This window comes from Chaetodon trifascialis, chromosome 11 (assembly GCF_039877785.1).
Source record: "Chaetodon trifascialis isolate fChaTrf1 chromosome 11, fChaTrf1.hap1, whole genome shotgun sequence".
In the NCBI taxonomy this organism is placed as follows: domain Eukaryota; kingdom Metazoa; phylum Chordata; class Actinopteri; order Chaetodontiformes; family Chaetodontidae; genus Chaetodon; species Chaetodon trifascialis.
The window spans coordinates 6,454,907-6,481,944 of NC_092066.1; the positions used below are offsets into that span (position 1 = coordinate 6,454,907).

Below are 27,038 nucleotides of genomic sequence, written 5' to 3' on the forward strand. Positions count from 1 at the left end.
CATTAGCTGGGGTAAGAGACTTATGTAAACCTTTAAGACTTTTGCTTGACGTGTCCTCCTGACGTGTCCCCCCCCCCCCCCCCCCCCCAAGAGCTCAATAAATAAACAAACAATAAAGCCAGAAAGTAACACTTTATGATGAGGTGCACACAGTCACCATTGACCAGTTGCTTATTAGCACGCATTAGCAGAATACTTGCTCCTTCTCAGTCATTATAAAGCACTTAATAAGGTCTTATTCTGGGTGTTAGGATTATGTTTTTAAGATCAGAATTAATGCACAATAACTTCCTTCCCTGCTATCAATAAGCAGTAATTAGGAGGTTATTGAGTGAAAACTCTTAGCGATGTCCAACTAGCTGGAGAATATGATCACCCAGGACAGAGAGGCAATATACTACTCATATGCATGCTTATAAACAGCTAGTTACAGGTGAATGTGTGTATCTGAGTATAAAGTGAAAGACTGGAATGAGCAGAGCTAAGATGTGACTTGGCAGCAGAAGAGGTGGTAACAGCATGACACTGACACTTTTATCTGATCATGAGTCCACCTAAACTGGTGTAACAAACAACACGAGGAACCAGCTGTTGATCTGACGCTCCAGTGTAAACAATAAGTGCCTGACTGAGCTAACAAGCTACAAGCTAATGACAGAAATCTTAAGAGGATGACCTGAGCGCAAGACATGTACAAAATGTTCCTCAATAACATCTCAAAGCTTCGCACAGTTCAGCCCTGCCGTCAACAATTCATGAAATTTAAACAACCCTGATCTGTTTTCTACCTCAGTGGGTTAAGCCAGAACATTCTCCAGCTCCGGTGCAGCACAAACACAACACACAGAGACCGTTCTGACGATTTCATTTAGAGAGCCAACAACCAATCCATTAAACAACACAGCGAAAGTTCCTACTGAGCCATAAAACGACAAAAACATGACGAGTGACTCAGCAAAACACCTGAAGACTTGTGCTTTCAGAGCACTTTTTAGAAGTGTTGGGATAAAGGAGTACTTTGCACTTACATATAGTTGCCAGTTTATTAGGTACACCAGCTAAGGTGATGCAGCCTGTATCACAGTCTTGCAATAAACCCTGCTGATGTTCAGTTTTGGTCCACACTGTTTTAGAGAGGTGCTGATTCAACTTCATGGTCATTCTGCAGGCTGTGGTGCTGCTGAACTGATCAATATGACCGGGGTGGACAAAATAATGTCTGTACAAAGTAACATGAGTCATTCATGTCATTCATTGCTAAAATAATGGAGTTTTTTCTGAAATGAAAAGAACATTAATTTAGCAGCTGTTTCAGAAGCTTCGTTCGTCGATTTTCAGAAATCTTTTGGTTGACCTCTCATAGAGACACTCGACACCTCAACGGCAGAACTTGGAGAAGACAGACTCGTAACATGAAGGTGACTCCAAACTGAGAGCATTTTTTGCTGAGGAGGCCATAAATCCTGTCAGCTTGCTGCGTTTACATTCTTGGCATTACTGTCTCTAGCAGTAAGACGTTCAAGGACACAACAGACAGACCAGTTAACTTACTGTTGTCTACACCTGACTGAGGACTAAAGAGACACAATTGGTGTTGTCTTTGATGGCGTCCCGGTTTGGTATCCTTGAAAGCCGGACAGAAACATCACCACTGCTGTCTGACAGGGAAACAACTCAGGAGTTACATTTACTCTGCAGTTAGTAGACCTCAATCCAGTTGCACAGCTCAGTTTGACAAAGGGAAAATCCCCAGTTAATGTAAAAGATTAGAACTAAACCTCAGTAGCATGATGAAGAGTTAATAACTTCTTATACAGCGGCTGAGACAGGCCAATAGGGATTAGGCATTCTATGAGATTAGCTATAGGTAATCAGTAAATCAGCTATGAGTTGACTTCCAATAATGTCCGCAGGAGAGCGTCATGTTAAAATGGAGCCACTGGGTTGTTGACATCAGCTGGGAGAAGTCTACATTACACTACTGTTTTGGACAGCGTGTGCTCATTGGGAAATACTCCAGCCCAGCCACAGGGATAAATACTACAGAAATAAGGCGGCAACTAATTAGCACGATTTCCCAAATTTAAACTGTCCAAAATGCAAATATATTGAGTTTTATAACAGAGAAGACAAAGAAAACTAGTAAATGTTCACATTTAAGAAGCAGGAACTGGGATACTTTTAACCATTTTTACTTAATTCTATATCAAAATACCTTAAACAAACTGTTCTGTTGATGGACTAATAAATGAATCATCTTAAACTTTTCACCTCTATATTGTATTCTTTGTGGCCTTTACAGACATACAAAAAGCAGTCACAGCTTGAGCACATGGTACAATACTTAATGCAATTTATAGATTAAATAAAGAAGTTAGTCCACAAGCCAAAAATACTCCGTTTACAAGGATACGAAACACCAAAAAGCAAAACCGAAAAATCTATTGTTTTCTGCTGGAGCCTCTTGGACCGTCCAAAGAGCAATTTCAGCTACAAGGAAATACCATGAAATCGAATCATCCTTGCTGACCTTTGACAAAGATAGCTGTTGCTGTTTACCTTTGCATGTCCCCATTGTGTCACTGTGGTGCCTTGTCAAGGGGAAAGGACAGCGAGACGAAGGATAGATGGTGTCATATGTTGTGAAAACCTTAAAGCTTCTTGAGACAAATTTGTGATTCTGGGATCTAAAAATAAAGCTGATTTGGTGATTTATCCCAGTAAAGCAACCCTATTCGTGCAGAAGTGGGGTTCTGCAGTCAGATCTGGCTCTTCATCATGAATATTAAACAATGTCAGCAGTTTCTCTGCAAACGTGGGACAGAAAGATCTCAATATCCCAGCACACTGTTAACAGGTCAAAGTAGATTTAGGATCAGAGCTGGACTCTCCATGAATTAACTATGAAACGAGGCCTGGGATGCTGCTGCCTTTCCATGCTACTGCAACAACAGCTTACTGTGCATCTTAATTAAATTGTCAAGTCAGACTCCGGCCATTGCATTCCGAGCCTTCAAGGATGTGAGGATGCTAAAAGAGGATCCGGACCGTGTCACCCTGCCCCTAACCACGCCTACCGCACTGCAGATCAAAAACACCCAAGTATGTCGTCTTAACCCCCGGTAATATGGCAGTTTTAATCCGTTAACTGTCCTCAAATGTTACTGTGTGTGCCAGTGACTCAGCGCCGTCCTTCTTTGGTGTAAAACACGGCGGGTTACAGCCTGGAAAAAAGCATCTCTATCGTCTTGCTTTCACCCATTTTCCACTTTCCTGCCTCGACACCGGAGCACGTTAGCCGACCGTACCTGAAGCGGTTTGTTCCGTCCAAACATCCCGTCCGCTCGCTGACTTTACGGCCACAAAATAACGGCCGCTGCGGACTGCCCATTCAGCAAAAAACACACAACATGTCGCTACAACGCTCCGCGCCGAGAGGCTAACACGTAACAGCGGGATAAAGAGGTTAGGACCGATGTTTCTGACACGGTTAGCCACGTCCGCTCGACTTTTCCGCCCGAGTGAATCCAGCAGGAGCGGATTTTAATGTTAATCATCTGTCATCGGCCGGGGCTGTTTGGGGTCAGACGGACTGAATATGGCAAGAGAGGAAATAACACGAAGAATTGTACGAACCGGGAATCTCCTATAAGTCAGCCCGAGTGTGAATCAGAGGAGAAAAGCAGCAAAAGAGAGGTTCATTACCAGGTAAACGGTCCTCGTTCAGCGGGGAAAACGAGTTGCATTCGTAGCGGGCTTCAGTTTCCTGACAGCGGTGCTACTCTGCTGCAGTTCCCCCTCTCCGCCAGCCTATCACACTCCGCTGTGCAGCTGAGAGCAGAATTGTGGGATATCAGGACAGCCGGGGCATTATTTCAGCAGCGCGCACACACACACACACACACACACACACACACACACACACACACACACACACACACACACACACACACACACACACACACACACACACACACACACGCACGCCCGCGCGCAAACACACGCACACACAGTCGTGTGTACATAATTTATGGGGACACTACATAGACTTGCATTCATTTCCTGGAGACTCACCCTAACCATAACCAAAACCATTACTTGCTTAACCCTAACTCTTAAGCTAACCTTTACCAAGACCCCCTTCATTGATTTACATTATTGGGGTCTACATTTAGCATCTATAAGGAAAGTGCATCCCCACAATGTGACCGTATAATCAGATTTATGTCCCCATAATATAAGGAATATATAGTACACACATACTAACAGGGTAAAGCAATAACTGACACGAGGTTTGCTTTGCTGGGAAGAGGCAGTGCAAGTGACCCATGCTCACAAGAAATGTCATTAAATGAAAGTGAATCAGCGGTGGAATCTAACAAGGTACATTTACTCTGTACAATACAGTTCTGATGTACTTTTACTTGAGTAGTTTGACTTTCTGCTACTCCATGAGAATGAATTCTTCTCATGCTTACAAGAAGACACCAGAACAGCTGGAACGAGTCAGTTAATCATTAGTTGATTAACAAAAAACAAACAAACAAAACTGTTTTAATAATCGTTGAAATGTTTAAGTTGTTTTTCCAAGTAGAAATACTAACTTTTCTAAACTTAAACTGCATATCATAGTGAAAATAACTGTTGGCTGCAGCAACACCACCACAAAGCCATGTAGAGCGGATCCAGAATGCTGCATTTACAATCCAACACTTCAAACACCACTACAAAGAAGTGTAATTGAAATAATCACACATTAACACCAACACTGTCTACAACAAACGAATAATAATAATAAAAACACACAAAGATTAACATACAAAGGCTTAAATGAGCTACTAAAATATAATATATTAGTCTACCTAACAGAGTAAAAAGCAGTCAAAATAAGGTCAATCACAATGTAAAGATGCTGTTTATGTGTTCAGGTATCAGCAACAATAATCCAGAAATATAATGTAACACTGACAGGAGCCATCCTGCTGCACAATGCTCACTGGCTGGTAAGAATAGTATTTTCACATTATGATATTGGTGTTTTTACTCAAGTAAGGAAACTGAATATCTTCCATTATTGAACTGAATACAGCACAAAACACTTGAGACTTGCTCACAGATTCACAGACTGTTTGCACTGAGTCTGGAGCAGCAGAAAAACACAATCCAAGACATATTAAAACAAGCCAATAGTGACCATGTGAATACACACACACACACTCACATCTGCTGCCCTCCTCTACTATCGCTACACACATGTGGGTGTGCGTGCACAAACACAGACATAAAAGCAAGTTTTTAATTAGTGTCTGGGCTGTTCCTACTGGGGATTTGTGGGTTTTGCCTCCCAGTGGGAACTTGACCCGACTCCGTCACCCGTTTGACTTTTATTCCATCTAATTGCATTCATGCTAAAGTAGTATACCACATGCCAACACTTACTGTACACTCTGCGAATATAAACACACAGTCCTGCACAGAGCGGCTTGAGAGAATCTTCTGCTGCAGCCGTACGTGAATTCCCTAAATAGCAGCAGACACATAGCAGGCGTGCTTTGCAGATAATGGAGGGTAAATGTAATGACACACACAGTGCAACTCTTCTGTACAGCGGCCAGACAGCTGGCTGCTCATTCAGCTTCTTGCTAATTGCAGCGCAGCTCGTAAAACAAGCTCAGTGACAACACTGATGAATGTTTTGCATTGAAGACATATAATTCACATTACAATCTGAGGTGATTTGGCTTCAGCGTGGATTCCTGAAAGACCAACTTCACCAGCAGCCACCAGCGAGGAGGGTGAGGTTTACAGCTGCAGTGGTTTAACAAAAGATGTAACAGAATATTCCTGCAACCCTCGATGCAGGGAGGAGAAATAATAGCTGAGGAGGGCTGGAAGAAGGATAGTTTTCTCACAGTGACGCTGTAATAACTCACGGCAGCGTCTAAAAATGGCTTTTTATTCAGGTGCTAAAATGACTAGAGGCAGCCTCGCAGGTCAGATGATCGTTATGGTAAAAGTGGTGGATTGTTGTGACCATTTCATGCTAATTTCACACTCCGTGATTCTCCAAAAGTTTCACTTCCTCGCTTCATTTCTTGTTTTTAAAGCACGGACATTGTTGTAAATGATAAACCTTGCATAAGAGTCCCAAAATAAACGGATATGTGCATCACCATAACGTGTCTCTCTGTGAATATATTCTGCACAATAAGCAGTAGGACGTCTACTCTGTGCACAGCCAGACAATAGTTATCCACATTTAGAGCAGGTGGAGTCTGGCACAGCATTGTCATGACCCGACTGTTCGTCTGAGACATTGCTCATCGTGGCCCGTCTGGCCGGTGGGTGGTGACTGTGCTCCCGTGATGCAGTAAACAATCTTAGATACTAGTTTGTCTGCAAAGGAAATATTAATGAGCTGGCACAGTTTAACACTGCAGCTGTAATTTATGATCATTTGGTTAGTCAGACGCATTTTTGTGACTTCTGCAGATACAAAGTGAGGACAATTTCAACTCGAAAGCATGTTTCAAAACAAACCCACTGTATCCAAGTCTAGCTAATGAGGAGCCAATGCGGTAATGTACAGCGGTGCCGACGAAAGGAAAGAAAACAGACGACAAAAGGCAGCTTGTTCTGTCCGAAAGCTTCAAACCAGCCCAGCAGAGTTGAGTGCACTCACTCCAACATTTGTCCCCCTTTGGTGATATGAACTAAATCCCCAGAGCAGCAGAATTAGAAGTTAATGGACTCAACCACAATAGAACTGAGGTCGCTTTTTGCTTTAAAGCTGCTTCGAAGGATTTAAAAGCGAACTCTGAGCAAATAATTGGCCATTTTTACAGCAGACAGTGTGACCGTCAAAGCAGGTGAATCACAAGTAGCTATAGCTGAGAAAATCGATGATGGGTTGGTCCAGTTTGTCTGCCACTAACAGCGTTTAGGTTGAGTTTTTCATGCCTGGTCCAGGATCCCTTCTTTGCCCACCTTTAAGTCTAATATTGAGTGTCACTTGTTTACTTCAGCTCCAGTCCGTTTTGCTGGCATGCGGTCGGCTTGTTTGGCCTCTTGTGCCGGGAATCTGCTGCTCACTCTTTTATATTCAATGGTATTGTTTTAGTTTTGTCAGTCTGGAGCACAAAAACAATGAGCTAATAGAGGAGGCTTCAAAGTGTTGATTTTCAGTGGCATCAGCAGTACGAGCGAAGCTTTCCCGAAGCCGAACAATTTAATGTTAATAAAATGACCGGTTTTATGAAGCAAGGTCTTCCAAAAAAAAAACACAACAAATTCCAAGAAAAGTCATCACTTAGATTGGAAAAACACACGGACAGAAAACCACTTAGCCTCTGTGAGAAGAGAACCATTAAAGCATACTTCATTTCTATTTTCATGTCTTTTGATCCTCGCGTAATAGAAAACAGGCAGCACGCTCAGGCCTTCATCAGCGAAAGTGAATAGCTGCTCACCAGTTTTGTCATTTCCTGTCTGATGCAGGCGAAAAAGGCTCTCGACTTTGCCGTCACATGCTTCGAGTAAGAATCTCCGTTTTTCTTTTAAGTGAACGCAAGAAGATGATTGACACATGATCGATGGGAAGTTTGGGCTCAGTGGAAAGGCCTTAAAGATAAATAACGCTTTCAGGAACAGTAGCAGATGACAGAAAAACGCACCTCTGTACAGATATCTGCCACTCTGAGCTTCTACTGTCTGTGACTCCTCGCTCTCTGTATGTATAGTGAGTCGCAGATAAGTGTGAGTGCAAATCTATGACTCCTCAGGGGCTCCAGAGCAGCCCTTGGTCAGCAGAATGATTAATACCACACAAGACAGACAACATGTGATCTCTGGACTCTACCAAGCTTATGTGGCTGCTTAACTCCTCACTTTTTTCTGCTGCGCACAGACACTTAGTTCCTGTGCGGCTCATCTGCTCCGAAGCCTAACCTTGAACTGCATTAGCCTTGAATCAAGTCCAGGATTTTCCTGGCAATTTTAACCAGTATTAGCCTAATTGGGGGACATGCTTACGCAGCAATTTTGGCAGTTAGTAATTTAAGTTTAATTAAACGTAAGAATGTAAAAATAAATAATTTCAGATTGTTCTGATCACTCTGCAAGGCCAAGTTTAGGGGGAAAACACATTTTAATCTGCAGTATGATGGTGCATAAATGTGTATAAACTCACCCTCTAGAATCAGTAACCTTATGAACCTCATTACAGCAATCCAATTTCCAGTGCTGCGGTCACAACAAGCAAGCTGGCACTTCATCAATACATAATTATATTGAGGCATGGCCCTTACAATACATGGCAAATCAGCCATGTGATCCAATTAAAAACAACAAGTCCAGGCCAGCGTTCCCTGCCATCCCCGGGGTCTGGGGGAAAATAATTGCTGGGCTTAAAAGCATCTCTGCCCAAACACAGAACAACATTTCTGTTTGGTCTTCAGGTTTTCACACAGAGAAACACCAGTGGCTTTACTGGGCTACACTGGATGATGCTTTTAAGTGTAATTGGAGCTCTTGGGCTGATATTTCTAAACACTTTATGGCTATCATGTTGACTTCTGCTTAAATTTTCACTTTGAACTGGATGAACTCAAAGGGAACTGGCTCCAGTTCTGCTTTCTTCTTCACCCCCTCGCCGACTAAAGCCACCATCTCCTGCTGTCCGGCTCTACTCAGCTGTAAACTCCTTCACTCCCAAAGGGCTGCAGGTCAGCAAGCATACATGACAAATCACGCTCTGATTCTGACACTCCGAACTGGGCCAAAGCTCCCACATCAACCCCCTATCTTGAACACACCCTCATCACAGCACACCTCCTCCTCCTCGATTTCTTCAACTTCGTCTCCCTTTCATGTACAGCCAAGGCTAAATACCGCAGATTAACGTGCAAAGGGATTATGGCCGAGATGGCGAGGAGCGCTCACGTCTTGTTTTTTTGCATGTAGGAAGCACATCTTATCTTGAGAAATCGTAAATGTATCTGTAACCTTTGGAAAGCCAGAGGCCAATGATTGCATCTGCCGAGTGATTGCAGACGAGGCATTTTTAGAGAAAGGGAGGGGCAGCACATGTGAGGCGTGTGGTTGTGAAAAAAAAAAAAAATCTGCAGCAGTGTTCAGAATCACTCTTCTCCTTTAGAGCTTTCGATGGAAATCAGTATTTCAGCTCAGAATAACCATCAGTTTCTCTTTCCTTCTAAACCAAAAGGACACAATTTGTTCAATCAGGGTTTTTATGTCTCTTGATTTTGTTAAAGGGAATTTTCATCTCCAGTTTTAATTTGATTTCGTAACATAAAACCTAAAAATATACCATTTCAGTCTCTACTGTCAGTTAAAACTCTGGAGTCTTCAGCCATGCTGGCAGCTGTGTGAGGCTGTACTTAGGAACTGCGGTGCTTCGAGTAAAATCAGCATGCTATCACCTGCACCTGCATCAACCAGCGGCTCCGAGTGCAGGTGTGACAGCAGCCGAGATGCATGGAGGATGCACTGAGATCCAACTGTTCAGACCACATTCAGAGGTGGTCTGCACTGAATATGGCCACTTTCTTTTGGTAGTGTGTAGTAGTGTTCCAGACACGAAGACGCTCTGATTTGAATTTCCAACATATTCCAGCATTTTCCAACGGCTGGCCGGCCATCGGTCCCGTTCTCTGTGTCAGTTGTCTGTTGTTAATGCTAACCTACTGCAGCTGCATCTTCTAAATAACACTGCGAGTGGGAACTAATGCGACCTGATGCAGCCCCTGAAGTGAGACACAGGAAACAGAACTACTGCAAAATAATAATTACAACACGACCAAACGAGACAAAATAACGTTCTAACATTTTTCAGCTCTAAAATATCTGCTGAGTTATGTTGAAAAAAATGTATTGACAAGGCTGTCATGCATGTGAACGCTTTCTGTGCTTAGTTAATTAAAAAATATAGAAATGTAGGGGAAAGGTGACAACAAAAGGAAGCCGTTCACAGAGAAACTGCTTCCAGTTTTTGGCATTAAACAAAAGCACATTTGAGGAGGTCTTCAAAGAGCCGGTCTGACGCTCTCCCCCACTCTCCACTATAAATACCCTGTGACTGTCAAGGTGCCATCCCAGGAGCCGTAGCTTTATAAGGCAAAGACAGCCCCAGTGATCAGGCAACACTGGGAGATAACAGGACTCCCAACAAGCTTATCTCTCCACTCAACAAGATTGAGTCATACGTTTTATCTCCTCCAGGCTTGAAGGCTTTGGTGATCGTAAGCAGCGACGCACTCACGTGTGGCGTTCACTGACTGCGGATGACTGTACACCTGACGGCAAGAGATCTGTGCTGATTTGCATTTTACACTTGAGGCTGATGCTCTTGATGTTGTGGTAAAAATAAAATCTGCTGATAATGTTTTCAATGAATCGCTTCGTCGAGGAAATGTCGGCGAGAGAATGCACATCACAATTTCTCAGGGCCCGAGGCGACGTCTTCGGATTGCTCATTTTGTTCGACCAGCAGAACTGTCTGAAACTGAAAGATATTCAGTCTACGCTGGACTGTTTGTTTGAGAAATGCCTGAAATTATTAATCAGCTATCCGAACAGGCTAACTGACACCTTCAGCTTTAATTCTCTGCATTTATGTAGAGAAATCAGTTCCAGCCATTCAGATGCAAAGGTGGTGTCGCTGGGTTTAATGTATCATGTGAGGTTTCATGTGGAAATATTGTTTTAAAAAATGTATTACGACTGAGCCTTTAATCAATCGAGATAAAAGTGATCAAATATTTTGATAGGTGATTTTCCAAGCAAAAAATGTCAAAATGTCACTGTTTCCACCTTCTCAAATGTGACTATTTGATGTTTTTGTTTATCGTTTTGGATGGTGGCTTGGATTAAAACAACACATTTGAAGACACTATTTTGGTTTTGGGGAAATTGGGATGAGCATTTTCCACCTTTGTCCTCGATTAATTGATAAACTGAGAAAACAACCACAGAAATCAGTGAGAAAACAGTTGTTAGTTGCAGGTGTATTTCATTTGAAATATTGGGTTTGCCTTGAGTTCATGCATAATGGTGAATCCCTAAAAATAATGTGATTTAGATTAAAACAAACAAAAAAACAGGTTTGAGTTGTGAGAGGAAAAAAGGTGAATATCTTTACATTTAAAATGAAGGTAATATTATCTGAACAACTGGCTTCAGAGATCAAAAAAGCATGTTTTTATCCCAGTGGGGGTTTAATAATCCAGCCACCGTCTTCATCATGCAGTGTGTGCACCGTGGGAAGGCTGTGGGCGTAATGCAATAACTCAATACTTGGCTCAGCCCTTTTCGCTGCACACAATGTCTACAGAAATTACTCTACTCCAACTCTTGCATGTCTTATCACTGAAACGTGGTAATGGCAGAGATTTGCAGAGTATTTCTTTCTTTCCTTTAACCCTTATTTTTTCCTCACAGCCCTTGCATAGCCTTCATTTTGTCAAACATAGCACAGTGAGTCACAGCATCGAATGGTATCAGGTGGAGTAACGTCTTCTCCTCCAGCACAATGCAGCGCTATTGATTATGAAGGAACTGACAGCAGCATTGATTTAAATTCCTAAGACGAACAGTCAGAGATAGTCTTTATCACCGGCAACATTAACAGCAAAACAACAGCAGGAAATCTCTCCTTTACAGCCTCTAAGAGCCTTAGATGTCTGCAGCAGAACAAGCAATAACTGTGAATGACTCTTTCCTTGAGCCACAGAGGGGAGATTTAATCTTGTTATGTCATCCTGTATGAAAAGCTGAGGTGCTCAAAAGGAAAGAAATAGCATTCAAAACGGGGATTTCTAGGAGGAATAGATTACCGATTCAGAGCAAAGGTCACTGTCGGTCACCAAGACCGGCCTTTCCATCATAACGCCCGAACGTCTTCAAACATTATTACCTGGTGAGACGTACAGCTTTGGTACATGTGCTGCATTCCAGTCAAAGTCAGATTTAGGAAATTCCCCGCTCCTTGCCCATAATTACAACCTTCCTGTGTTCCAGTGGCCCGGCTTGGAAAAACCAGGCAAGAAACATGGTCACCCACAAAATTTAAATACACTTTCCCATGTTGCAGCTGGTACAGCGTAATTTACAGCACATACGACAGTGTTTACTGTCGCTCAATGCAAACTTTCCATTTTGAATTTACGGTCGTGTGATTATGACATTCAGCCTTTGAAACGGGGCATTTCCAGTGTACGCTGCCAGCTACAGTAATGTGCCGTCGCACAGCAGCATCCTGGAAACCTCTTGTTTTGAAATAATACGTGTGTTTCCGACATGGAATTCCACCTTTAAGGCCTTGAACATTTTCCCCCTCAGTTTCTTCCAATAAGTGACAGGATCCTAATTGAACACCCTGTTTTCTGTCTCACGGGTGAGACTTCTCTATTTTCTTCTGTCTATGTAAGAATTTTAGCTGAAAACATTAAAAGATTAACTAAAATTAGCAAGGGAACGTGAAGAAATAACAGTTTGCAGAGATATCTACTGAAGCTAGCATGCTAACAAGCTAGCCTCAATAAGGTTCAGACCGTCCTGTTGCGTAATACCACTTTGTACCTCAAGACACCTTAATGAGACACTACAGAGTCCATTCTGCCTCAGTCCAACAGCTCTGAGGTGGCTTTCTTGCCATTTTTAGCTCCTGTCACCTCAGTGTTGACCCCGCTGTAACCCCTGCTCGGGCCACCAGATGTGGCCACTGACTGATGCCTGACTCTTCTTCCACTTCACACCCCCCGTCCCTGCCTGAACCCACCGTGTCTTTGCCGTCAGAGTCCTGGTCGGACCTGCTGTCATTCACGTCTGTATCGCATTCCCTGACGTCAAACTGGCCTCCGCTGGCGTCAGCGGCTGTCTTCAGTACCTGCCCGACTGTGTTCACTGGGAGGCTACTGAGCTTGATTCTGTTGCCCACTCGGCGACTCCGGTTCGGGTGCACATTCTGGCACTGCTCCCCGCCAGCATTCCCTGCTGGGTCCCAGGCCTGAAAACCTCCTCTTACTAGCAGTCCAAAGCTCCTGTACCAGCGGTGTTAACACAAACATCTGGGCCGAATTCAAAGACCAAGTCACCGAGACACGCTGGTGAACATAGTGGAGCACTTAGCAGCGAAAGCGCCGCATACTGACCACAGCGGTTGGTGGAGACCAAAAACAGAGCTAAAAGAGCCTTGCTAACAAGGTCAACTCCAAAACATTGGAGATTTGAAGTTAAGTTTTCAGCAGCTTTAACAGGCTGTGTGACTTTAGAATATCTCTAGAATGCAGCATATCTGCTTTGGAGAGTTTTGAGTACAATTTCAGACACTTTTCTCACTTAATATAGACAACTGCACATTATATAAGATCAGCATGACAGGAAATAATGCTACTTCCTCTGCCTATATGGTGTGACACACAGCACATTTTATATGCTAGGCTCTCTTAAAGTTAAATATGGGAAGAGCAAAAGCACCAGCTCAGCAAACACTTCCCATCATCCATTCATGGACACCTCACAGGGAAACATAAAGGACTGTACGCTCCACCTCCAGCCAACGAACACGACAGGTCCCACAGACTTTGCCCAGCCTTATCTCCCCCGCGCTGTACATTCACCTCCATCAGTCAACCTCATAAACCTGTTAAAACCTCTCAAGTGTAAGAGCGACCATGTGGCACGATAAAACGCAACAGTCCGTCTTAAAAAAACACTTCACATCAAATGAGATTTAGTGACAGGCGTGCGGGACAGGACAGAGTTGGAGAATGATCATGTGATAAAGTTTAAGTGCCTGTTCTGGTCTACATGTGTGCATTAAAACAAAGAGCTCTTCCTTCACCCATTCATGCACATTTCTATTTCAGGGAGAATATGAGAGGAAACACACACTGTGAGGACTTCCCATTTCCGAACTGTCTGTCTGTGCCCAGCAAACGTTTGATCAGGTGTGTGTCTGTGTCTCTGTGTAAAAAAAAAAAAAAAAAATGAATTGTGCTTGCTCAGCAGTTATGAGTTAAGAAACTGCCTCAGAAAAATGCTGATATGGAGCTCAGAGTCACCATGACTGAACACAAAGAGCACGTTCAGAGGTCCAAATGCCACAGAGGAATCTGAATAAATGAGAGTTTTAGTCATTTTATCACCAGAAAAGAGAAGAAGTGGTGGTTTTGTGATTCTAAGTAACCCTGAACCCTTTGACTTTGCGTTTTAAATTAATCAAAGAAGCTAAAACTGATGTTTGCTTTTGTGTTTCCAGTCAAACAGTTGTATCCTTCGTGTTTCTATCTGTGTGAACTGCCTCATTATTGTGTCACACTCGCCTCTTTTGTGACTGAGCGCTTGTACTCACCGTTTCACATTCCAGGTCACCGGGGAAGCGGCAGGTCACAGCGCGCGTGGAAACCCCGGTGTTTGACACACAAAGACACAAGAAAACGAAACAAAACATTAGTGAGTGCGAACACGCTGTGACAGAGGCTGGAAATCACCTGTAACAGAAAGTTCACACGCCTTAATGGACTGTTCGTGGTGCGCAAATCACACGGAACTCACGTTCAGCAAACGCGTTAATATGTAGAGAAGTTGTGCGGCGCTGAAACACCGCACAAAGAAACTGAAGTGGACACAAGCGAGCACTTTACCTGAGAGGAGACAAACTCCAGAAATGCCCGCTGAGAGCTGTGTGTGTGACCGGAGACCAGGAATCCCGACGCGGGGCTCGTCCGGGTGCAAAGGACCAGACACCTGTAAGCGCCTGTTTTGGCAAACCTTCCCGGAGACGGGCAGAGCTGACCCCGCCCCTCCTGCCTTGTGAACGGCCCCCACAGGGCGGCTAAACGGGCACGCCCACGGTGACGACCAGCCAGCATGTCGCAGCGCCACCTAGTGGCGACTTCCCGGATGTGTTTGATAGTAATCTGTGTGTCACATGACCACTAGGTGGCCTTGTCAGGCTGAGATGCATGAAAAATGAACCAACGTCACACTGAATTCCTTCCATTTACTACTGAGAGCTGCAAATTATGAGAGTTTCATGAGCAAAATAAATTAAAAGTATCAAAAGTAAAGGTACTCCTTATGCATTATTTTTATATAGTATATTATTGGAGTATTTTTACTGATGTATGAGCAGCATTTTGTAGTTGGTTGAGGTTGAGCTAATTTGAAGTATTTCATATACTGCTGAGTAATTTAAATCTCTAGCAACACCTTATATTTTTAAGATAATTAGTGTATTCATACTCAGTTGCCAGTTGTACAATGTACAACCTTCATGAAGGCAGTAATGTTCAGTTTTGGTGAATCTGTCGAGGCTGCTTTATGAAGCTAAGATTAATTACAGGACTGTTGTATTAGACACATTCATTTTAGCTTGGTGCACCTAACTGGCAACTGAATGTATTTTCTTACAAAACCTTAACCTGCTATGTAACTATACCTGTCAAATAACTACAATATTTCCTCTGTATTGGGTAGAAGTATAAAACAGCATCAAATTGAAGTACCTTAAAATTGTTAAAAGTACATTTGAATAAATATATGAGTAAATTAAAGAAATATGTAGAGGCACATAAAAACAGGTGACAAAGTAAAAGAAAAACCTGCATAAATAAGTGCAGTAACACGCAAATGTTTCCATATAGGCCACAAAGGTTGTAAATGGGTGTGAATCAGATGTTTTTCAACATGTTTGACAGCGTTCTGCACCACCGTGATGAAAACACCAAATGAGAGAACATTTTTTGGGCAGAAGTTCCAGAGACTGTTAAATTTATGCCAAGACACGCAGAACTTGTTCTAGTGGCTCATGTTGGCCAAACACCCGACTAAGACACTGACAGTATTTTGTTTTTTTCCTTTAATATGTGACTGATCTGAAGCAGATAAGCCTCTGTTAATTCCCATTTTTTAATACTGAATCCAATCACAAAAAGGACTGTTGTAAAGGCCACTTATAGGTTACTGGTCTCAGTTCAGTTAGCACAGATAATATACATCAATACCACTGCAGTCTCTTCTAATGAGAAGTGCTGCAAAAGTGCAGGACAGCAAAATCTATACCATCTGTGGCTTTACCACGCACTTAATCAATCATAGTCCAACAGTTTTTCCATCTTTTTAATTTAATTCTTCTTATCCTGTTGGAGAAAACATGACTTCTTCTAACCTAATATCACACAAGGACACCTATTCGACCCAGCAGGAGGTGTTACAGTCAGATTTATTCAACCATGAATGTTTTCATTTAAAGAAGTGTGCACAGAGGGAAGACCTTGTCCTCAAGGTCCCGTTCCTAAACCAAACGTCTACCTGAGATTCAGTTCAGTTCACCGTTTCACGTGGTATTCACACAACAATGTAGAGAAACAATTCTAGACTATTTAGCTTTCTGTGGCATATGTTAATGCTACAGTACGACATGTCAGACAGGAGTTCTCAGTGACAGTTTTGGCAATTCTACAAGCTACAATGTTTGCCCTACTGTTATACAAAAGAAAAGTTAAAACTCATCAGATCAGATTTTCTTTCTCTCTCTCTTTTTTTTTTTTTTTTTTTTACAAATCTTTACTAAATCTTCTTACAAGTCTTTAGTATTGCTCTGCTACATTGAAAAAATAGAAAAATTACATCTGAATATTGAGCTGTGGATGTGGTATTTATAAAGAGCCTGGCTCTTGAGTGTTCATGGCTATGTTTCAATAGTCCTTTAGCTGCGTGCTCTCCACGTTTCCTTTCCTCTGCAATGGCCAGCTTCACATCAGCGATCAGAGAAGAAGCTATGAAGCAAAGAATGAGACATCAAAGAGTTTCAGAGGCTCATCTGCAAAAAATATTAGTCTAGGATTCTGCAGAGGTGCTGGGCGTCACCAGTTCATCCTCTCCCTGAGCTTCTTCCTCTGCCGCCATCGCTGCTGCTGCTACTTCCTGTTCGGTGGCCACTAAAGAAGTGTCCGTGTCGGGGGCTTCGAAGGACTCGCCCCCCAGGTCAGTCAGTTTGATGTAGCCCTTACTGTTCGAGCGCTCCAGGCGAGGGCAGCTGAAGCGCCTGGCTCTGTCGCTCTGTCGACACACCGACACAGACAGGCTGCAGCGGCGCGCAGACCTCGGCTGATCCGTGAGGGAGTTGAGTGACAGCCGTGACCCCATCGCCCTGGCAACAGGTGATGGAGGAAACAGCTGGGTCCACTGCGGTTGAGGCTGAGCCTGCGACGCCCCCTGTCGGTCAGCTGCGTCTGTGGTCACTTCCTCATGGCTCTGATGGGGAGGGGGCAGATCTGTCGTCGAGGCGTCCTTCTGCTTGCTGTCTGTCTGGTCGGTCTGGCTGCTGCTGGCTTGTCCTTCCTCTCTGATGGTCTCTGCAGCAGCCTCAATGACGACCTCTTCCTCCGAGTGTCCCTCTGCCTCCACTCTCTCTGACTCCTCCACCTCACAGTTGTTCAGTTTGATCACAGGGAGGGTGAAAGCGTTCACAGAGGAGGTGACGATGGAAGTGGTCTCCCACTGTCTGGGCTGGGGCGCCTGCTCGCTGCTATTGCTGTAGTCTTTGTAGATGCTGTAGACAGTGTCCGTGAAGGTCTGGACATCTCTGGACCAGCTACGGGGCCTGCTGGCCAATGACGGGCGCCTGAACACCTCCTCTGCGCCTAACTCGCCCTGGAAACTGAGTCCAGTGGAGGGCCAGGAGCTGCGAGTAAGCATCCCACTGGCGGGGAACGAGCCCGACGGACCCTCCGCGTTCTTGGACTGAGTGTAGTTCACCAGACCGTTTAGAGGCGAGTACTCCTTTGACCGTATGCTGTGTAGATCTATAACTGTGGAGTAGATGTCCCTCAGGTTGATGATTTTGGTTTTCTTGTCTCGGTTTTCATGGAGGACTGCATTGGCGCAGATGAAAAGGAAAATGCCGATTCCCATCACCAGCGGTCCGAAGACTTTGAGATTGTCTGAGTATAAGTAACTATCCAGGAAGCTGCACAGAAAGCCACAGTGACGGGAGGGTGTGCTGCTGTTGGAATGGCTCTGGTTGAACACATTTTTCGGGCTGAAGGGAGGCTGATCACGGGTCAAGTTAGAGGAAACAGCTGGACTTTTGGAGTAGCTCATCCTGTTGGTGTTGTATGCTCCAGTTCTGCGGCGCTCCTGGTACTCATGCTGGTTGTGGCTGGGCCAGTAGCCCAGTACAGCCATGGAAATCCCCACCATGAGAACTACAACTCCAACACCAGCCACCAGACCGGCCGGGGAGCACAGATTGAGCTTCCCCTTCACCACCACCACATCGTTCTTCTTCTTTTTCTTGGATTTCCGCTTCCTTTTGTTTTCCGCCCGGTTCTTAGAACGGAGGGAGTCCTGGCGCCTGTTCATGCGCAGCAGGCCACCTGTGGCTATCATGGTGGTGATTGGACAGCAGGCTTGTCACTCAACCTGGCAGGACACAAAGTAGAAAAGCAGAAGAATTAGGTTAATGATATAGAGTACATGATGAGCAGAGGGCAGCCACTGAATATGTTCACTCCACTAAGAGATTACACATGTAATCCAGATTCATAATACATACAAAGCGGGATTATGGACTGGACAAAGCGGGTAACTAACCGTTAGGAACCACAAAGGCTCAGGTTCTGTGACAATTACGTTGATGTATTATGATTAATTTCACATTTGTTTGGTGAAATTAAAACACCACACTAACTGAAAGGCCTTAAAGGTCCAGTGTGTGGGATTTATTAGCATCTGGCAGCTGAATACCCCTCGCCTCACCCTCCCCTACAGTGGCAGCTAAAAACAAGTGCTTGAAAAAAAGGTTTGTCCTTTCTGGGCTACTGTAGATGCATGGCTGTGCAACATGGTGGACTGCATGCAAGAGGACCCGCTTCCTCTTTTGATATAAAGAGCTCATTCTCTACAATGATTCTTATTTTCAGGTGAATATCCACTAATGAAAACAAACTTACAAATATTATAATCCATTTCTTCCAATAGATCGCTGTGAATCTTCCACAGTGGACCTTAAAGGTATGAAAATCTAGTTTTGAAATCTGTTTTCTCAGTCTGGAGGAAATTATGAACACATTTCCGCCAAAGTTAGAAGAGCGTTGGTTATTTCACATGCAAGATTACTTATTTCTTTTTTCTCTGTGCTCTTCTTGCTACTTTGAAGTGGGCGGGACTCGGTCGAAAAACACGATGTCATGCACTTCCGGCCGCCAATCAGGATTAGCAACATCTGAATCAAAACCTGCTGACAGTCAGTGGGCTGTTCGTCAATCAAATGTGATGGATGACACCCGCGCAGTCCTGATGAAGCAGTTTAGCTGCGTTTTAATACCTAAAGATGTTTTTTCCCCCACTTATTAGTCAGGAAGCTTTATTTTTATGGTGACATGCTTATGATTTGAAGCTAGATTTGCAGAAGGGGTGAAATGGGGCCCACAGCTCATTTTTGCCCCAGGATTCACTCGTTGCTAGTCCGGCCCTGAATCTTATCCTACAGGTATGCACTGCTCCTTTGCACAAAAGGCAGATACCACATTAGTCATCAGATGGTCACTAAACCAGCGGATATCATCTATCTGCTGCAGCTCAATCTATAAATGCAATGATGTCAGCAAAACGCAGACAAACGCTCAAGTTGACAGCAGAGAACAAGGAGTGCTGTTTATCTACATTCAGCCGTGCCGGTGCGATATCAGCCTATGAAAATGTAATGTGTCCAGACAGGAGGCCAGCAGGCATGTTCTCTCCACCTCACTCTCGCTTTCTTACTTTCTCTCACACCAATCTCTCGTACCAAACACCCCCCCTCCTGCTTTCCACCCAAATCTGTTTCACCATCAACCAGCACAGCTGCGCTTCAAGATGACAGCGTCCTTCCATCACATACAGCACACCATGAAGGCAAACATGAGCCAGCGCTGTCTCTGCTACATACAGTCAGATGTTTGGTTTTTTGTTTTCTCGTTACGCAGCAAGATAGTGCAAGCGGTGGTACAGAGGGCAACAAAGCCCCCCACACTTATGGTGATTACAGACATCTGCTGATGAGTTTCATCCACATGTGGTGAACAATAATCGGAGGATAAGGCTGATTACTTAGCCAGACTCCAGCATTCCCTGCTTGATTGTGCTGGTAGCTAGATATTTAATTAGACCAATCAGGCCTAATTGTGTATGACTTAGGGTTCAGGTTCATGAATAACTTATTCCACAGATTCCTTTCAGAGCAGCAGTTATTAAGACGTTTTCAAAGGCTGCTCCGGGTGTTACTCTCACAGCCTCAGCAGTCAAAATAATGATGATGGAAACCCTGGAAATCTCTTTATGATCCAAGTTATTACAGACAGTTCCCACGGAAAAGTAGCACACAGCTCTGCACCTGAGCCTCGGCAAACAACGCACCGGTACTCAGGTGCTGTTTATAGCGACTTTCTTCGTATATCACATCCAATAAGCACTCAAATGCCTCCCGGGCGAGAGCAAGTCAACCTGCACTAAACCTGATGAGGCGTGGGCGGCGGACCTCTCTCTATGTTTGGAAAGAGAAGGGCAGCAGTAACGTGAACCAGAAGTGGGTGTGGACGATTGTTTCTCTGTCTGCGGTGCTGAACAGGAAGCTGCTCACTCCTCGGTTCGTCTCCTGAAAGCTGCCCGTCTGGCAGGATGGAGAGGAGGCCGGTTTGTACGCGCAGTCCGTCCAAGCTGCGGGGGCGCATATTTTTTTTCGCGCAATGTTGCATGAGTAATCGACTGTTGACATTACGGCGCATCTGTTTCCCTTCTGTTGGAAAAGCCCGTGAAGCAAATACGAGCTGCTGTTGGAGTTGGAGGCGTGCTGAAAATATCCAGAGCCGCGACGGCACATCTCGCTCCAACGCAGAGCCAGACGCCGTATTTCTGGGCTCACAAGGTGCAGGCGGATGACAAACATCCACACCTCTTCCACGGCCTGACGAAGCCCATGCTTCCATAACTAACGCTACAACTCAAAGCTGTGTGCTCATAATTATGCCTTTATTTGAGCGCATGATGCCCGCGTCTGATTTGCCTTTCCAACTTATTAGAAATGGGTTTTTCACGGCAACATCGCAGCTGTAAATAAAAGTTTAATAAACAGATAATCCTTTGAAATATTACTGTGTTCTCATTCCGCTGCCTTTTTTTTTTTTACTTCATGTCTATTGCGTATATGACGAATGATGTGTCAAACATCGAATTATCTCAAGCCAAATTGCAAGAAACGATCATTTCACGGATAAAAGTAAACGGGCTGGAGTGCGCATCTCTCCAAGTCCAAAGCCCTCCTTACATAAAAAGAAAAACTCTTGTGCGTCGATTTATTCGCGATCAAAAATTATCCCCAACTCAACCGATCTGTCACACAATTAAAAGACTTCCTCGACCCTGCTTTACCTCGATGTTAGGAGCCGATGTGGATTCTATTAGGCACAAAAGAAGCGCGGATGTTCAGCTGGAGGAGAAGACGGAGCTGATGGTGGTGAAATGAAATGAAATCATTAAAGCGGCGAGTCTCTTACCAGAAATTGTGGCTTGACAATGAAGCATCTTCAAAGGCGCACTCGTCGTTCAGCTGTGCATGTCGTGGTGCGCCACTTTGGTGCCAAGGCTGGAAGAGTGGTTTCCAGTTGAACGCAGATTCACAATAGACCGGCAGGGGCGGGCCAACTGCGTTTCTATTGGCGGTGATTACTGGGCAGCGTGAAAAACGAGGGCTGCTCAGGACATTTATCACACTGTATGTTATACTCCAAACGCTCCCACATGCTTCCCCCCTCTTTTTTAAAGTTTTTCTTAAGCGTGTGGACACAAATACCAGTAAGAATTAAACCTGATTGTTTATTATGGCAGTTGCCTTTTGCCTCACTTGATGGTTTTTGCACCCTGGTCCGGGGATTTTTTATGCCAGCAAGCACAAAAGGCACACACAAGCTTCTCATTTGCATGCACATACATCTGGTAAATATAATGCATGAACAGATTACTGTTAAGGGCTTCAAATTGCACAGATTGCACAAGCAAATTTAAATGCACCAAATTCATCATCCCTAGCATCATGTGCCTTCCTCGCCTTGTCTTTCCCCCCTGGGTTACATTGCTATAATTGCCTGAATGCTGTGTCCTCATGTTAAACGAAATGAAATATGACGGAGTCCAGATGTGTTTCAGTGATGTGAGACTGGGGACAGAAGCAGCAGCTTTGCACTTACTCTTAGTGCTGATTCTCCAGAGAGATGACTGCCAGTTTATGACCCAGAAATGTGTTTTGTTTTGCGCATAAATTAGTGGAAAGAACAGAGAAAACTCTAGTGTGCATGCTGCAGTTTGCAGCCAGAGTAGACACGGACATGGGGAATAATCCAGGGGGTTTTAAAGAGCTGCCTTTAATCCGGGTGTAAACCGGAGCTGTGTAGGTCTGGAGGTCTGGAGCAGCTTTCAGTATAGCTCTAAGCTTGTGCAATATAGGAAGAGGCAGTGACACACAACAGATGTTTCTGAGCTTCTGATGGGGGCTTATGATGTCTTAAAACTATGTTACTGCGAACAAAAGCAACAGATATTCCAAAATGTGTTGTTCCATCATATCAAAGAGAGAAAGGCACTAACTGAGATTTATAACAGCCTGTAGAAATATTATGAAATCCATGAATATTCCTGCTGAGTACAGGCCTAGCGGCTGGAGAGTTGCACAGGTGTCCTTATACCCTTGTCTCACTCATTAAGTAGCTGTGGATTAGCAGCTTGGTGCCAAAAATGTAATATTTACTGCACATTTTTTTGGGGATCAATTTTAGCCGCAGAATCCAACCAAATGCACACCAGCAACCAATCTCCCAACAGACTCTCTCATATTCAAGAGATTACTCTTCCTCAACAACTCTTCAGTCAAATCAGCAATCAGCTGGAGAACACACTCCCAGTAAGTTTTGCCCTACATATTGTCTACTTCCTCCATATTTCAGTCTGACTCCACCTGCGAAAGTGAGGTCTGGGATTCACTAAGACTTTTTGTCAACAGTGGCTAATGTGCTCTGTGCCAAACACTTGCCAGCACCTGTTCTGCTTAATTAATTAAAGAGGAGAAAAAACTGATTCATTTACACAATATACGGCTAAAGAGAAGTATTCAGGTTATTGGCTATCTCATTGTTCTGGGAAGTATAGTTTCCATGACCTACAGGTACCCACCAGCTTGCAGACTCTTGCAGAAACTGCAAAAAATTACATTATTTCTGCAAACTTTCCATTTGGCCTTAATGACTTTACCCTCACATACTTAATCATTCCTTATCGAGACAACCCCAGGTAATTAAACTCACCTAGAGCATGGTGATGAAGCAGGTATTCTCTGTAATAGAAAGAGAATATGGAGAGGAGAAAAGAGGGATGTGAAAGACAGAAGAGGAGCGACTAGAGAGATACTGAGCTTTGGTTATGTCACACTCTCCTAATGCTGCTTCTTTCATCTTTGGGAGGGGCGTTCTCATCCACTCTGCAGCAGTAATTCAATAATTCAATTTATTCCACAGTGATCATATCATGTCTGTCACGGTTATTTAAGACACCCCTCTCCCGTCCTGTCCCTCGCGAATGGTGCGTCCCCTACACATAGATTCTGTTCAAGCCACATGAGATTTTCTCCCATACCATATCAAAAAATAGATCACCCCTCACACATCCAGGCATCCCAGGAGACGGTGCACCACGGTAGGGCTCACATACACTGGAGTGTCAAAAATAGTTCCAGTGGATCTCCTGAAATCTAACCGGCTTTGTTACCACTCTTTATCTGCACAGCCAGAGCACAGAGGAGGACATTCATTCCATTTCACTTTGTCCTCTAGCTTCCCTTCCTTGTCAGACACTCTTTCTGTGTACAATATGCCGGTTAACAGGAAGAGCTATATCTGCAGCTGCATCAGGAGCTGCAGGGGGTACGTTTCATTTCTTGAGCCTGGGCTGTGCTGGCTAATTGGGAATGTGGTAACTCAGAATATGGGCTCAGCGAGAGATCCACTCCGTCCAGGAGACATTGTCATCATTACTGTTTTAGCTGCTGCAGGAGTCAAGAGGGTTTTGCAGTTGTAGAGATAAAAGCAGCGCTCCCTTCTGAGGCCTTCGAAATGAAGACACAGGAGCCGAGAGCTTTTAAAGACTCGAAGGAGATGATGGACCATCAGTTAAACTGAAAGCAGCTACTCTGGCTGAGTTGCTGAGGAGTGAAGGCCCTGCCAGCAATCAGTGCTTAAAGGATAAGGTGACATTATTTGAGTGACTGCAAGCAAATCCCACGAAGTGATCAAAACCCAACAATGTGTTGGGTGGTGGTCTTGGTCTGGTGACCCAAGTCCATTGGTCCCTACTGCAGCTGCTAATCAGTAGAAATAGATCACAAATATCTAGCTTCATACAAAGAAGGCAGTCTTTTCTGCCCAGTCTACTCAAACATGAATAGTGTATTTGTTAGGGACTATTTTCAGCTGCGGATTGATACAGATTTGGTGCTTCAGTGAGTATTTATAGATGCAAAATGGTGTGTGGGATTGACTCAGAAATAATAATAATAAAAAAAACCCACCTACAGTTCCCATGTTCATTGTCATAAAGAAACATGTCACCCACTGCAACTCTGTGCCAAACTGATATGTCTTAAATAGTTTTCAGATGACGATCCTTCGTGATACGAAAATACGTTACGTCAGGCTTTGAATACACAGACAACACTTGTCAGTGGGATCGATTTATTGCTGATTTTGGTCTTTTCGTGGGATTTATTGACATAAAGGAAATAAAGAGTATCACCACACTTCAAGTATTCAACTATTTTTTATACCTGATATATTTTATAACCTGGATTATCCACCAGCGCTCCATGAATTCCCTAAAGGATCTCACTACCAAACATCCTCATTTCTAAATCACAACAGATGCTATCAGGGCACAAAATAGGGTCAAGAGGAAATAACAGTGACTATTCTTCACTAGCTGCAATTAATAATAATTAAACACACTAACATCAATCTGTTGACATTCAGTTCTGGACTTGAGCTGCACTATGTTCATTATCTGGCACAGTGGCAATTCAAACAGTGGAAGGGATGACCTCATAAATCACACCAGAGTTTCCCACCGTAACCATCATCTGCACCATTGTGTGTTCAGGTACTGTAGGGAGAAGACCTTCTTTTGATGAATGACCATAAGGTCCATCTGCAGCTTCTGGTTGTGGCTAATGAGATACGTGACAGCGTTTGCGACTGATACAGGCCATGGAGACATATGGGCAGTTCTGGTCCGTTTCTATGTTCGGCAGCCATGCGTCTCTGACATCACGTGCAGCTCTGGAAATGAAACAAGACGCCCAGTTGCAGCAGGGGCAGGGACCAGTTGGGGTGCAGAGGAGAAAGGATCAGGAGAGCGTGAACGGATGGGAGGGTGGGAGTGTTGAGCAGCAGGTGAACATTTGCTCCCAGTAGGTAGCCAGTTCCCACTGGTGACCTTGTTTCATTTCCACAGTATAATTGGCTGATGAATAGGCAACCAAGGACCTGAGCACGAATAGAGACCAGCATTAGCCCACATATCATCAGCTGCTAACAGTAATGGGAATTCATGGGGAAATTATAGAGGTAATATGTTCCCCGTAATGGAGTATTGTCCTGGATAGGGATCTCGGACAGCTCTTTTAAGACTGAAGTTTGCCCGAAGGAAATCTAAAACTTTCTTTCTTGCACCACTTTTTTGAAGATGCTAATGAAGAGGATAATAAACAGCAGTGAGCAGAGTGTGCATTATCTCAAGAAACGACAGTAATTACAATCCTCAGCATCAAAAGCTCTGTCCCTCCTAAACTGCAGGATCATGAATCCTGTAGGCTGAGCAGCTACAAAGAGGCTGTTTTTCCACTGTTTAGCTTCATGGCCACATTTTGCAGTGCAGTGAGGCAGTTGCGCAATCAGGGCTGATTCTCGGAGCTTGTAAGATGCAAGCTTCATGGGATCACAGTGAGAAAGCCTTCTTTGATCTCCCATCCTAGATAATATAGGTCATCTCTTCAGGGAGAAACAACAAAGACCAAATGAGGCGGAAAATACCATTCAACCCACCTCTGTGGAGCAAGAAGCAAACAGTCCCTCCAATGCTGCTTTACGGACCACAACAAATCGCCTCACAGACCTATTTTTAGGGTCTTGATCTTTGTCGTTTTATAACGCAACGGTCCATCAGCTCGTGTGCTGACGAGAGAGAAAGGAAATTTTTTTTAAATGTGAAATATTGCATCTGTCATTTCCTATTCTGCTGCCTGTATGTGGAGCCTGTTCAGACTGGGTATCCATGGCAACCGTTTTATAATGCCTCGCGAAACACCTTAGAAGAGGTTTCCTTTTTATCCGGGCTGCAGGGCTGGGACAGAGGCAGCAGAGGATCAAATGAGAGGGCAAAAGTGACATCTGTACATAGGATATTTCTTCAGCTGACGTCCGTTTAAGTCGCCACCTCAAAAGGTGTGACTTGCAGAAAGGCAAAAGATGGGGGAAATAATGAAAAGGGCTCACCCCGAGAGCAAATGTGATGACATAAGCGCTTCTTGGCTTTTATAGCAGGGTCAAATGTTCACGAAAACCTCTTGTGGTTGCAGATTTAGTGATTTTTCTTCTGCGAATGCTGCTTTTTTTCACATTAAACATTTGTGGCAAACACACAGTAGATACCATCATTGCATGTGACTCAGTGAGACACTCCGGCTGACATTCACTGTACAGAAGCACGGTTTCCGGGTCCTAGAGGACAAGTCCAGTCATGTGGAATACAGCAGGCGTGAGCATGATGGGAGGGGGGCAAACAGCCAGCTGGGTCTTCTGCAGGGGTGAGCCAGAGCCCATGCCAGGAGCTGACAGGACCAATCAGGGAAGAGCTCAGGCCCCCATCCAGGCATGCTAATCAGCCCGTCAGAGGAGCCAGGGTCGAGGGCAACTGCAGGGGTTCATTGCCATGGATAC

The 27,038-nt window shown here is 44.2% G+C and overlaps 2 protein-coding genes across 20 annotated transcripts in view; both read right to left on the reverse strand.

The window, feature by feature from the left end:
• The window catches only part of epb41l3b (erythrocyte membrane protein band 4.1-like 3b), a 55,387-nt gene extending 40,607 nt beyond the window's left edge, over positions 1 to 14,780 (reverse strand). For 15 of the 18 annotated variants that reach the window (XM_070974744.1, XM_070974740.1, XM_070974749.1 and 12 more), the window contains exon 1: positions 3,706 to 3,895. The gene's annotated coding sequence lies outside the window, so the exon portion shown is untranslated. Of the gene's footprint in view, positions 1 to 3,308; positions 3,353 to 3,705; positions 3,896 to 14,371; positions 14,449 to 14,663 lie in introns of those variants that run through there. The other 3 variants (XM_070974738.1, XM_070974732.1, XM_070974733.1) reach the window with 3 other exon arrangements.
• A 1,432-nt stretch (positions 14,781 to 16,212) lies between these two features.
• On the reverse strand, positions 16,213 to 21,665 carry LOC139338346 (transmembrane protein 200C). Of its 2 annotated transcripts, none has more exons than XM_070973261.1 (2): positions 21,558 to 21,665; positions 16,213 to 18,447 (listed from the first exon to the last, which is right to left on the reverse strand). In XM_070973261.1, exon 2 carries the CDS (start codon positions 18,412 to 18,414, stop codon positions 16,861 to 16,863), a length of 1,554 nt encoding a protein of 517 aa, XP_070829362.1. In that variant the 5' UTR covers positions 18,415 to 18,447; positions 21,558 to 21,665; the 3' UTR covers positions 16,213 to 16,860. The 2 variants fall into 2 exon arrangements, with proteins under 2 accessions (XP_070829362.1, XP_070829364.1); XM_070973263.1 differs by lacking the exon at positions 21,558 to 21,665 and adding an exon at positions 20,037 to 21,119 and having other exon boundaries at positions 16,213 to 18,441.
• Between the last annotated feature and the right edge of the window lie 5,373 nt (positions 21,666 to 27,038).